At 41.4% G+C, this 14,057-nt stretch overlaps 1 protein-coding gene across 1 annotated transcript in view; it reads left to right on the top strand.

The window, feature by feature from the left end:
• The window catches only part of phlpp1 (PH domain and leucine rich repeat protein phosphatase 1), a 47,905-nt gene that overhangs the window by 27,705 nt on the left and 6,143 nt on the right, over window positions 1-14,057 (top strand). Inside the window, exons 2-9 of the mRNA XM_026149898.2 lie at window positions 3,762-3,958; window positions 5,143-5,268; window positions 6,068-6,216; window positions 8,946-9,092; window positions 11,386-11,613; window positions 12,397-12,599; window positions 12,947-13,007; window positions 13,629-13,724. Coding sequence (XP_026005683.1) covers window positions 3,762-3,958; window positions 5,143-5,268; window positions 6,068-6,216; window positions 8,946-9,092; window positions 11,386-11,613; window positions 12,397-12,599; window positions 12,947-13,007; window positions 13,629-13,724 — 1,207 coding nt within the window. The remainder of the gene's footprint in view (window positions 1-3,761; window positions 3,959-5,142; window positions 5,269-6,067; window positions 6,217-8,945; window positions 9,093-11,385; window positions 11,614-12,396; window positions 12,600-12,946; window positions 13,008-13,628; window positions 13,725-14,057) is intronic.

Raw genomic sequence — 14,057 nt, 5'->3', positions numbered from 1 at the left:
AGTTCTTAATAAATCTATTAACCACCACCAATGTAAGGTTTTTGCTACAGCTGCCCTAAATTAACAGTATTGCTCACTGACATTTTTTGTTTCTGTAATGGATCTTACTTTTTTTTTAAAAAAGTAAAGCACATTATTATTATTATTTTTAAATAGAAAGTACATTTGTGTGTTTCTTGTTTTTATGACAGTTGGTCTAATAAATTTAAGCACTACACTTAACACAAAATCTCCTTGAATCTCGAATTCACCATCTCAGGCTGAGTGCGACGTAGTACAGATGCCAGATTCATGATATTACATATTTGGTTAAAAAAATGCCTGTGAGGATTTGAATAATTTAAAACGTACAGAGATAGCTAATCGCTTATTCACATATTTGGAAAATATTGGTAATTACCTAATTGGATTAATGCATTAACCTAAAGTGAGAAAACAGAAAAAGAATGTTACATATATCCTTTCACATCTTTTAAGCTAATTAAAGCACATTTATTCGCACCAATAGGCTTTCAGCTTTTAATGCCTACTGTGAAGTCAAAACTGGCTGCCAGAGCACTGAGAGAAATTCTGAAAGAAATGTTAAACATATTGTCATATACACTGGACAATAAACAAACAAATCCTTTTGATCATAATGAGCTTTGTGCACAGTATAAACCTTGTTTAAGCTGTTGTTACCGGCAGATCTTCACATAAAACAGTAAGAGTCATCTTTTTTGCCTAGAACCACAGACCCGATATGACTCATAATATGCACATAAATAGATTTTTTTTCTGCTTAATACATATTTCTGTCATTTCTGAAGTGTGTGTTAAGCTGCAAACGTGGCGTGTGTTTACCATGTTTCACTTCATATTTTGCTCACAGAAGTTTTTCTTCTCTTTAAAATCGAGCTGCTCCTTCATTTCTTATCTTAAACTTCTTTAGAGCCTTGCCCTCTGTCAGCCGCCCTGTAGTTTTAAGAATACCGATACAGCTCTCCACTATAGTTATGCACGACTCGTAATTGACATTTAACAACAGTGTTTTGTGTTACATACTCAGCATTCTGTCAGAGCAAATATCCTTTTGCAAACGAGACTATTGATTCTGCTGTGAGCACAAGATTAGCTTGCACCACTGAGGAGATGTTAGGGCTCAGGCGCTTTGCTAATTTCAATAAATAAATAAATAAATAAATATCCTGGGTCGGTTTGAAACTCTGCATCTCTCGCAAGATAATCTGATAATCATCAGATTAAAATGTGTATGTATTCTCGTGACCGTCGTCTTAACTACGCCAGCTCATGCAGTGCCACACAAGATACAATCTGCATGTGAAAGACCTGAATTATTTAAAGCCATGAGAGTGTGTGCAAGTTCTCACTTGCTTACCATACTGACTCTTTCTTCCATTAACTCTCCACTGCACCTCCCCAGCCCCTGCTTTGCTTAGCGTTTAGAAGGAAGTGAATAATGTGTGAAGGAGACGCCACAAGAAAGATGTGGATAGTTTAGAGCGAGCCACAGGACAAAAGACATTTTTCTATGACCATCTGTCGCTTGGAAAGGAAAACTTCTTGCGCCATGCCACAAATCTCTTAGCCAAATTAGAAAGCAATGAGGTTAAACATGCTGCGAAAGCAAAACATTGAAGCTGCAGATAGCAAGGGGGAAATCCAAAGGCAGGCAAGTTGGACAGATAGAAAGGCGAGATGATAGAGGGGAGGAGGACAGCACACGCCAGCCCAGGGAGATTTTTGTGGAGGTGGAGGTAGACAGAAAGCAGGTAGATGTTTAGACAGAACGATAACACAGCCTGGCTGACAGAACGCCTGATAAGCAGCCTGACTGTCAGGTTTGGCAGGCTAGCAGTGAAGTGAGAGATGCATGCAAGGGGGAAAGGCAGACAGACGGGTGAAACTGAATAAATGAGACCCAGATATTGTAAAAGCATCATTTTAAAAGAGGTTTACCTGGGGTTGAATTTGAGAGTGGGCTGCACTGTTTTGAATGCAAATCTGGACTATTCACTTCTCAGTCTAAAGCAAAGCATCCAATGGCGAAAGTTGTGTGTAATATGTTTAGACTTCATGCTAAGCCTGCATCGTGATGTTAGCTCTCTTTGGCGAGCCGGATAAATATTGTCAATTTTGAGCTGCCTGAATGTTCATCGGGTTCCTGTTTTTTGTTTGTTTGTTTTTTTTGCTTGGTTTTTGAGTGACATCTTGACAGCTTGGTGGCGCAGTGGTCAGGTGACCGTAGGTGTAAACTTGCGAACATGAATGTCTCACCGTATTAGCCCTGCAACAGACAGTGACTTGTCCAGAGTGCAGAGCCCAGTGTCATTGTGAGCTTTTAGCACAGAGCACTGTTATAACAAAATATAGACTCAAATAATCAGTAGAACTGTTAAAGCCTGTTTGCTGGGTTTGACTTGTGCTTTATATTCATGGGAAACTTTCACTATGCCTTGCTCGTGCCAGACAACTCTGACCCTACGATCTGAATGTTGCAACAAAAATCAAGGCTTATCAGACCAGGCGATGTTTTCCAGTCTTCTGTTATCGAATTTGTGGGGATAGGTTAATTGGATAATCCAAATTGCCACTAGGTGTGAATGTGCGAGTGAATGTGAGTGTGAATGGTTGTCTGTCCCTATGTGTTAGCCCTGCGACAGACTGGCGACCTGTCCAGGGTGTACCCCGCCTTTCGCCCTATGACAGCTGGGATAGGCTCCAGCGCCCCCCACGACCCTGAAAAGGATAAGCGGAAGCGAATGGATGGATGTTATCGAATTTCAGGTCAGCCTATGCGAATTGTAGCCTCATTTTAATGTTCTTAGTGGCACCCAGTAGAGTCTTCTGCTGCTTCAAGGTTTGACACATTGTGCATTCATTGATGCTTCTGCATTCCTCGGTTGGTTATTTAAGTTACTTCTCTTTAAGCTACTTCTCGTTCCTTTCAGCTTAAAGAGTTCAGGCCAAGCTCTTCTGACCTCTGGCATGAACGAGGCCAAAAGAACTGCTGCTTCCTGGATATTTTCTCTCCTTTGGACCATTTTCTGTAAACCCTACAGATGGCTGTGTGAGAAAATCCCAATAGATCAGAAGTTCCTGAAATACTCAGACTAGCCCATCTGGCACCTGCAACCTCGCTAAGTTCATAGTCAACATAGTCAACTGGGGGTGACCGTGGCTCAGGGGGTTGGGAAGCGTATCTGTAACCGGAAGGTCGCCGGTTCGATCCCCGGGCTCTCTGTCCTGGTCGTTGTGTCCTTGGGCAAGACACTTTACCCTACCGCCTTCTGGTGTTGGCTAGAGGGGCCGATGGCGCGATATGGCAGCCTCGCTTCTGTCAGTCTGCCCCAGGGCAGCTGTGGCTACAACCGTAGCTTGCCTCCACCAGTGTGTCAATGCGAGAGTGAATGAATAGTGGCATTGTAAAGCGCTTTGGGTGCCTTGAAAAGCGCTATATAAATCCAATCCATTATTAATTAAATCTGATTTCTTATCAATTCTTAGTGTGAGCTTGCACATCTTGACCATGTCTGCATGCTTAAATGCATGGTGTACCAAACAAAGTGACCCATGAAAGTATATGCTTTTGAGTGGTGTTGTATAGCTGTCTTCACTACCCTAACTTTCTCTGATTTTCGAAAAGTTTCTTCAGTGGTTTCACGTGGATTCTAACTGCAGCAGTAACTGATTCTGTCTAATCTGTATTCACGTCAAGTCTGCAGTGCTAACTGGACAAAACATTTCTTTCTCTGTTTCAGGGAAGCCCCAGAGCATCGAGAGCTCAGAGAGGGTCCAGCTGTCTGGAACCTACAACGTTCGGAAAGGGAAGCTTCAACTACCAGTCAACCGCTGGACCAGACGCCAGGTCATCCTGTGCGGCACTTGCCTCATCGTCTCCTCTGTGAAGGAGAGCCAGACAGGGAAGATGCACATCCTGCCCCTCATTGGAGGAAAAGTATGTAAAAGTCACACCATGGCAGGGTGTTACTGTTGTCACATAATCATTTTCTTTTCTCCCTCTTTTACCCTGGTCTGTTTATGGTGATGTTATATAGTTTATGCCTCGGATCATAAACCTATAACATGATATCATCAGAGAATGACCTGATAAAGTCAATGTTATTACCCTCTTCAAATGCCTCCCTGTGCAGGCAAGTTTGTCCTTGATGAAATGTCACCTTTAGTTTGACATCAAATACTGCTTCCTGCTTTGTTCATTTTAGCTCTCAAGGTCAGACAGGAATTGTGCAAGCCAGGGCTAAAGCACTGATGTGTGTTTTTTTTTCTTCTTTTCTAATTTGGAGTCGAGACACACTTTAATATTTAGTGTAATGGATCAGTATAGCGTTAAAACAGCTTTATGTCACTGTAGCGTTTTAAATTGCCTTCCCAAAAGTGACCTTTATCCATTTATTGCTTTATGTGCGCATGTGTGTATCTGCTAAACAAGCTCTAAGGGCTCCTCTGAAAAGCCTTATCTGCTTGTCTGCCTGATACAAAGAACACTCAGTGTGTCACCACGCCCAGTTTTTAAACATTTCACACACAACACATTGACCTCGAGTCAACCCTCTTTTCTGTTTCTCTGTGTTTGTCTATAGTGAGTTTGCGTGTACGCCTGCTAGTATTCTGTTCAAACAACATAAGTAGTCAGCCATTCACCGAGCCTGCTGGAGTATGTGACTGTGGATGACTGAAAAACAATTTCACATGCACACGTTTTGTTTCTAATGTCAGTCACGTGTGTGTGTTATTTCATTATACGAACGTGCGTGCTTTTTCTCTTTTTTACAGGTGACTGAATCTGACTAGCCTGCAGACATTTAGTGTGTTATTTGTTTCAACTGAAGTCCTTCATATATATATATATATATATATATATATATATATATATATATATATATATATATATATATATATATATATATATATATATATATATATATATATATATATATATATATATATATATATATATATATGAGAGAACTAACCTATGTAGGCCTCCGTGTTTCATGTTTTCCTTTCACTTTTCTTTTCTGATGCCTAAAGATGAGCTCTTTAATTTATATTCAGAAGTGGATAAGGGATGTCAGTATTTTACACTCCAGTGACATTATTGTGTGTGTCTGTCTCCAGGTGGAGGAGGTGAAGAAGCACAATCATTGTTTGGCCTTCAGCTCAGCAGGGCCTCAGAGTCAAACCTACTATGTCAGCTTTGACAGCTTCACGGAGCACCTGCGCTGGCAAAGACACGCTGCCAAGGTATTGTGTGGGCAAAAGAGTTCGAGAAAGAAAAGGAGGAGCATATACTCCCTGGGCACTACTTTTGGGTCAGCTGCACTGTACGTTACAACACGCTCAACTGCATTACACCCACCACAATGCCGCTGTCGTATGAACCCGGTGAAGTTAAAACTGCACATATTTCACTGCTGTGCAGTCTGTACTCTATAACCTGTCTGGGTGCTCTCACACACATAAACACCACTGATGGCTCTCTCCTCTCTCTCATTTGAACTCAAGTAGGCCATAGCCAGAAAACCTCTTTTCTAAATATTAACAGGGACATGCATGTCACCAGCGCCCTGAGGGCCACTCAGAATAGAAGCCTGGATAGAAGCGGCACGTGCTGCAGTGACGACTGCTGAGCCTCTAGCTAAGTCAACTCTGAAAGGCTGCCGTTCACAGACAGTAGACTTTCTCCTCCAACATGACAGATGTCGTTTCGGTTTATATATCCACGTTTCTTTGAAACCGACTTATCAAATGGACACAGACTAACTACTCTCTACACCTGCAGTTAACTAGATTACCCAATGTTATAACTCGTGATGTCAGGTTACCAAGCTGTTGGACTGTCCCTTGACTTCTTCTGACTCTCTAATCCTAAGAAGATTGCCTCTGAATGACATTTGAGCCCCTATCAGCAGGCTACAAAGACATCATGAACCAGTACAGTCTTATGTGGTCGGGGTAATCCTTTTTAACTCCACATTCTTTTTCTCTCCCTGTTACCTCTGCTCTCCTCTCTTCTTTGCTTTCCACATCACCTCTTTTTTAGATGGTGTCCCAGAGAATCCACTCAGTTGATTTGTCCTGCTGCAGTCTGGAGCATCTTCCTCCCAATCTCTTTTATAGCCACGACCTGACCCACCTCAACCTAAAACACAACTTCCTGCCTGCAGATCAGCGGCTGCAGCAGCTGCAGAGGTACAGTGCCATTATAAGACTACTGTAAACACACCTGTGAATGAAAGAACAGACCTGAAGATTCACAATAGGTTGAGGAGGTGGTCTGGATGGGCCGGCTCGGGCAAGATGAGAACTAAAGAAAGATATGGTTTACAAAAGCTTAGTGTAACTTAACAACAGCTGGAGTCGAGATAGGCTTTTGTACAATATGGAGGAGACAAGACACCGACACAGTGAGGCTTCAGTGGGAACAGCAAGTCACGGCTGGCTGGTTTTGGAAAGCTTTAGCTTTTGCCTGCAATTTGCAAGCCATCGACCTGAGCAGTCTAGGACTGGGGCCATTGGCACATAGGGACCAAAGAGGCTAGCCAGGGCTATACCAGGCTAGGCCAAATCAGCCCAGAGCCCAGAAGGGTAGAAGTGTCTGCAGGGAAGCTTTTAATGTGCCTGGCCTCCCTCGCTCTTTCTCTCTGTGGGCACCATCTGCTGCATGCTTATCATGGTCGCAGATTAAAGACCACAGCCAAGATGCTGTATATGTGTCTCCACGTGTGTATGTGCACTTATGCATTTACAAATTAATATATTTGCACACTTGTTTCAACGTCTCTCTGTGGAGAAGATTACCATAAAATTGTTACCATTTGAATAGTGTGAATCTGGTGCCTGAGTATGTGTTAGCTGTGTGGAGTGTCAGTGTACGTGAGAGCTGCTTGCGTGTTGCATGCAACAGAAATAGTGGCTGCAGGCTACTGATTTGGGGTCAGCGCATACAGAGTCTTGATATAGTATGGCGTGTTCCTTCATTTTAACATGGCTGCACTAAAGGAATCCGCGCGTGTGTGTAGCTCTGCATCTATGATCTTGCTCCCTTTTGTGTCTTCTTGATAGAATATTGTGAATGAATGAGGTCAGGATTTTATGTTTTCCTACCACAGTCATTTTTTTGAGTCATCTTTTTTTTTTTTTAATCCCTGGCATAATGACTAATATTTAAAAAAAGATGATGTGAAGGGAAAATAGCTAGTTTTAATAATTGAGTGAAACACAGCTCCCCTGCTGGTCAAGTGAGAGACATCAATTTAGCCCTGCCAAATCTAAGTAGGCTCATCCGCATTTGACCCAGCATGACAGAAAATGAGGTCAGTAATGAGAAAGAGATGAATAGTTAGCTGAAAATAGAGAGGTTCTAACAGAACCGCGCAGCAGAGTTACTCGAGTAGTCGCTTTCCCCAGAGAGACTGAAGTCCAAAAAGCTGGGCTCAAGAACAATAATACTCTGTATGCAGCCTCTATGAATGTGGGTGTGTGTATGTTTTTGTGTGGACTGTTGTGTGAGAGTCTGTTTTGGTTTCTGTATAAACACTAGCTTTTCTCTGACATCTGATGTGGGGTTATATTATAGTGTCTTTTAATTTTCCAAGACCAATGAATGTGAACCTGCCTCATGGCTCCTCCCCCCTCCGCCCCTTTCTATTTTCTTTCTGGCCAAATACTAACTGGTGGGTGATTTGCCAATCAGATATGCATAATCAGTTGTCTCGGATACTAGCGCTCTCCTCTGGCATGGGACTGCCTTCCCAGCATGCATCTCTTTTTGAGACAGAGGTTACCACTCACTGAGGGGAATGGCTGATGTTCCATGAATTTCATTGAACCTTTGGCCTTTTTTATTTACATATTTATGATAGCTTATCGAGTTATGAAGGACATAAAAGTCATTGAAATGAAGCGATGAAAGGCCAAGTGACCGGATTAAAGTTCCAACTGGTGCGCTCCTGCTAATGAGTAGCAAACATATAATTAAACGTATAAATAGCTAACTGTATAAACTGATAATTCTCTTTGAGGACACGACTTTTAGCAAAAACATATTGCAAACAGTTGCTTCACTGGCTTTTTAAAAATAATTAGTGCTGCTTTAAATAAATAAGAATGTAAGTAAGGTCAAAGCAGAGTAACATGAGAAGACAGAATGTCACAGCATGACAAAGACGCGTAGGGACTGTGAGGAGGGGGTGTGAGCGTTACTCAGCAGATTGCAGGGGCTGATTTAATGGTGGAATGACATTTTCCCACATGCTCCGCATCCCCTGCCTGCAGGAGTCACCCTCAGCTGGAAATTCTCCGTCACTCTAATCAATAACCCGACGTCTAGGCTGGCTGCCTCCCCATATCACTGTGATATACTGTGTGTGTAACCTGTATGTGTATAGCGCGGAAAATCAAGTGCCACTGTTAGCAGCTGCTCCAGCGTGCGATGCTAATATGGCACGCTTCTCATCTCCAGATGCCTAGCTGAGCTCTCCGTGATAGATGATAGCAGGTCGCATGCGTGTGTCGGCATGTGTGTAAATAGATAAATAAAGACAGAGCGAGCCAACTCCTGTGAAGGTCACTGATCTGCCAAAGGGCCAGCACGCTGAAAGCCACTGGTCACTGGTGTTTAAACGTACAACAGGCGTCTTTGCTGTGTTTGTTTGCTAAACATTCAAACGTGAAGGTTTAGCTGTACTATGAAGGAAGGGTTTGTTTATGGGTGTGTTGAATCTCACTCTGTGCTCACTTTAATTAAAAAGCATGGGTAAACTACACTTAGTTGAGATGTATAGATTTTTCTCTCTTGCAAAACTAACAGGATGAAACCACACTTTTCAATCACCCTTGTCTTTTCCCCCAGGGATCAATAAAGTATTCTGATTCTGATTCTGATTCTTTTCGTTAATACTTTTATTCACTGTCTCTAGATTTTCTCGTCTTCGGAGCCTCAATCTCTCCAACAACCACCTTGGCCAGTTCCCCCTGGCTATCTGCGACATACCCACTCTGACAGAGGTCAACCTCAGCTGTAACTACTTGGCCTCTGTCCCCAGCTCTGTGGGTGCCATGACCAAGTAAGTAAAAAGAAGAACATACTGAGAACACAGAAGTTTTTTTGTTTGTTTTTTTTTACCAAAACTTTGAAAACCAACGGTAGTCATGACCAGTGTTGGTCAAGTTACTTGAAAAAAGTAATCAGTAACTAATTACTGATTACTCCCCCCAAAAAGTAATCCAGTTACTTTACTGATTACTTATTTTCAAAAGTAATTAATTACTTAGTTACTTAGTTACTTTTTAAAAACACGATTTACAACCTGAAGAGGTGATAAAGTGATAGATCTTTCAGCCCAATTCTACTTTTTCTACATAATCCATCATACAAAATGTAATCAAATGGAAAAGTCTCTTTTTTTAACTTGTTTTATCAGTTTTAATCTTTTAACTTTATGCATCAAGCAAAACATTTAATTATATGCAACATTCTCTGACTTGAATAAATTAGTTTAACATTTAAACCTATTTTCTACACATTCCAGCACATAAAATAAAATATTTTTTGTGTTTTCACTCACTCTTTCAAACAGATGCAAGTAAAACACAGCAGAAAATAAATAAAGTCAAAGACTCAGCGGTCCTTTTGCTCTATTTTCACCTGTAAAGCAGGAGCAGGGTAGGCGGAGGGTTACCCTGGTGTAGGTGTGCTGCGGTCAGTTGAAGAATCCGCGCGAGTGTCTCTGTGAGTTTCCCATCACGTCGTAGCTACTCGGTGCTTGCTCGGAAGTTTAGGGTTTTTTTTCGCTGTAAAAAGAAGTTTTCTTCCCACGCACGATGGACGCTAATGTTTTTGTCACTTTTTATGGAATCAAACTCAAAGTAAGGTCAGTACTTCCACACTTAAAACGCTGCACGCTCATACTCTCTCCCGCACTCGATATATTATCCATTGTTGATCTGCACACAGCTGCTGTCACCAACGTCGCACTTGCTTACGTCACTGTCATGAGACATTCTCGCAAAAAAAATCACGGTTTTAGTAACGCAGTAACGCAGCGTTCCTACGGGAAAGTAACGGTAATCTAATTACCGATTTTGCAATAGTAATCCCTTACTTTACTCGTTACTTGAAAAAAGTAATCATATTACAGTAACGCGTTACAAGTAACGTTACAAGTAACGCGTTACTGCCCATCTCTGGTCATGACTGTAAAATCAAAATATTTTATAGAGTCAGAACATGAATATATCTGAGTTCTAGTTCAGAAGGATTTTTTTTACTTTTGGTTTTGCTTTTTGTGTTTACCTTGCTTGTTAACTATATGCACAGCAGTGGCAGTGCACTAAGTCCTTGGGAATTGCCCAACTCTGTTCTGTACAGAACCGAAGCTTCTGACTTGGGGCAAAGCTTACTTGCATAGATGCCATTTGAGTTTAACTAATGAACCTTTTCGTAGACCAACCTCTTCAAGCATTTCCATAGTCAAATCTGAAAGTTACCTGGCAACAGTCACGTGACATGGCAACCACAATGATATATACATTCCTACTTCCAACATATAAGAAAACACCATAAGCTGTACATGTGATTCTGTGGTTTTTGCTGTAGTTCTCGAGTGTTCCCAGAGTCTTTTACTATATTATTGAGCAGATTTGTTATTATGAATGCCGTTTTGTCCGTCTCTTGTTTTGGTGAACACCTTAAGTTTTTTTTTTTTAAATTCCAAGCTACTTACGTTTCCAAGAAATACTTTTTTTGGCTGTACAAAATTTCATAATTCTGAGCCAGCATTTTGAAGAGGATGGAACATAGGTAATGTTGTTAGCTCAATGGCACTTTTTTCTCCTTTTCTTTCCATTACTAGTCATTCGCTGTAGAAAAAAGCCCCATTACTGGCTCTTTAAAGCAGTGACAAAACATATACTTAAAAAATAAAGTCAGGACTTTGACCTTTAAAATCCTTGCACGTTTGGTCGATTTTACTCCACTTTGAATTTAGGGATTACGGGAATCAGTCTAGTAACTAGGGCAACACTTGCAGTCTGGGTAATAATAGAGGTCCTTTAACTCAGCCTTTCTTCAAAACCTACAGGTATGTTTGCACATAAGAAATTAATCTCTGGAAATTATCTAGCATACCTGTAAATTCCTGAAGTGGCCAGTAGTGCATTTATGCAGCTACTGCCATCTACTGGGCATCAAGTTCACTGAGTTTTGGAAATGGCAATTGTTTTGTTAGTCCTGCTTGATACAACATGTCACAACAAGCACACTAACTATATATAGAAATACAATTGTGGTCTTTCTGTGTGATCTGTGTGATCTTTCATTAATTATGCCAACTGTCTAATCACATGTATTTGTCTCAGTTTGCAGACATTCCTACTGGATGGAAACAGCTTAAATGAACTGCCCAATGAGCTGGGTTCCTTGCAGAGGCTGAGTTACTTGGGCCTTTCCTTCAATCAGTTCAACCACGTGCCCCAGGTGCTGGAGCGGCTGTCCTCCATGGAGAAGCTCTGCATGGCTGGCAACCACCTAGAGACTCTTACCCTGCAGAATTTCAGACTGCTCCATGTCAAACACATCGACCTAAGGTATGACATGGTGTCCAAATTATTACCCATTTATTCACTATGAAGACGAGAACAGCATGTCCTAAGAGTTTGTCCCAGGGTTACATGTGACACTGAGAACATGCACACACGCGTAAATACTAGAAAACAAAAATAAAAGGAGAAGGCCAAAACACAAGCAGATTGCCAGACAGCACAAAACGGGGAAATCATTTGCCTACCGCGTCTCCCGTTGTCTGAAAAAGTGCAGAGCTGGTGTGACTTGCACTATTTTACAGTTAATACTTTACTTTTTCTTACTTTTCTTGGCCGGGGTTTGTAAATTAGTTGTTTTCTGTCCAGCATTAACACATTTTTGGACAAAGATCACTCTGTGTCACTGATGAGTTTACATTTCATACAACATTGTGAAACTCTGCTTTCTTAACAAGGAAGTGCAGTTATGAATGATTTGATGTTCTGAAAAGAAATTTCAGTTTAATAAATTTAAAAAGCTCCTTTCGGCGGTTTTGAAGTTGTTCTTAAGGCTGGAAAATTTTGTAAACTTTTTAATCCAGCTAAACTGAGCAGAGCCAGTTCTGGACCAAAGTCACATATTTATGCTTCTTTTATCTCTTATTCATTCTTGGGTTCTTATCGATTGAGCGCTTGAACAATTCAAGATAAACTGTTAACACTCAGGACCAGACTACTAAACAAACTGCACAATATATCAGCAGTCACCCTAGGCATGTTCCCTGCTGTAAAGGCCAAAGTCTGTGCACTTGGATGAACCTTTGCCTCCTTCATGCCTCCTCTTGTCAGGTTGAATAAAATCTCCATCATGGTGCCGGACGAGCCTGACCTACTGAGGCACGTGACCCAGCTGGACGTGAGGGATAACAGGCTGACGGAGCTGGATGCCTCGGTCTTCCCCAGGCTGGAGGTGCTTCACTGCGAGAGGAACCACATCACCAGCCTGAAGGCTAAGGGCTGCTTGCTCAAAGGCATCTACGCCTCCAACAATGGTGAGTTTGGCTTTACTGTGACCTCACACATTTCTAAACTGAGATCACCGATTTGTATCTTTCTTTTCTGAATTTCAACACATAATGTATGTGTGTGTATGTGTGGATATGTAACACCTCAAAGACATCACCATGTTTTTATATATATTACTTCCATGTTCGTCTGCATACACCCTTAATCCTCATCAGTGCAGCAGTCTCACATCATCCCTCTCTAACATGTCATCACCATCCTCCCCTGCCTAATGCTTCCCCCATTTTCCATTTACCTGCATTTATAATAGACCTTTGTAGGAGACCTTGTCTGTCCTTGCTGTAAGTTAATGTGTTTGGATTTCTCCCTACAGAGCTCCGACAGCTAGATGTCAGCCCTGTGCCCTCCAATCTGAGTTACATGGATATCTCGAGGTGAGAGAAATTCCAGAAATGTACATGAATTTAAAAAATGAATAAATAAAACAGAAATATTTGGAAGTTCCTTCTGAAAGTAAATGCATCTTATTTACAGTACATCTGCCCTACAAGAGCGGAAGGGCAGCAGTTGTTCAGTGTGATGCTTTAAAGATTGTGCAACTACACAAAATTAGGAAATACACGGTCTCTGCAAGTGGAGTGAAATATAAACTTAGAGAGGTCATTTTTAACCATGCTAATCCTGACCTTCTGTACTTACTGTAGCTGTAGTCAATAAAATGCATGAACTAATCACTGCACTTTCCAATACCTTTAAATCAAAATGCTAGTGTTAAAGAATTCACCCATAAGTCTCACAGAGCTTACTTCTATTCACTTTGTCTTTAACTTCTTAAAAGGGCATTGTCCACGAGACTGTCACACTTAAGAAAGATCGCATCTTTTAAAAGTTGTATTTATCTTTTTTTTAATCTTTTGTTTAGCTGTTTATCTTTTGGTAAACTTAATCTGAAAGATAGTAAAATGTAAACAAACAAACCAAAGCTGAAGTTTAATATATGGAGCGTTGCAGACGGCTAGGATTCATCATCATCGTCTCTCCTTCTCTTCCCTCAGGAACCATATGGAGTCCTTGCCAGACTGGCTATGTGAAGCTAAGAAACTGGAAGTCCTGGACGCGAGCCACAACCTCATTGCTGAGCTACCAGCACGGTGAGTGCCTCACACAGCAAAACCTGTAAATGCTGTACAATACTGCATTATTCCCCCTGCCCTTTGCTGGCCTGTCATTTATCCCCCAAAAGGCCTCATAAATCACACAGATAGCCTTTAACCTCCGCAGCATCCATCCATTCTCTTCTCCTTTATGTACCCTTTTAGAAGGTCAGTTGAGTTGCACCTCTTCGTCTTTTCTATGTCTTACATCGGCTGTGTCAAACTTGCTCCACTCCTTTTCTCTTTCTTCCTCTCTCTCTCTACCTCTGGCCCCCTCATTGTCTGTAGATTTATTTTTTACCCAATAAGTGTCAGGATGATGAATTTCAG

This window comes from Astatotilapia calliptera, chromosome 18, assembly GCF_964374335.1.
Source record: "Astatotilapia calliptera chromosome 18, fAstCal68.1, whole genome shotgun sequence".
Classification (NCBI taxonomy): domain Eukaryota; kingdom Metazoa; phylum Chordata; class Actinopteri; order Cichliformes; family Cichlidae; genus Astatotilapia; species Astatotilapia calliptera.
Note: the sequence above shows the minus strand (reverse complement) of the source record. Positions and strands in the feature narration are given on the sequence as shown.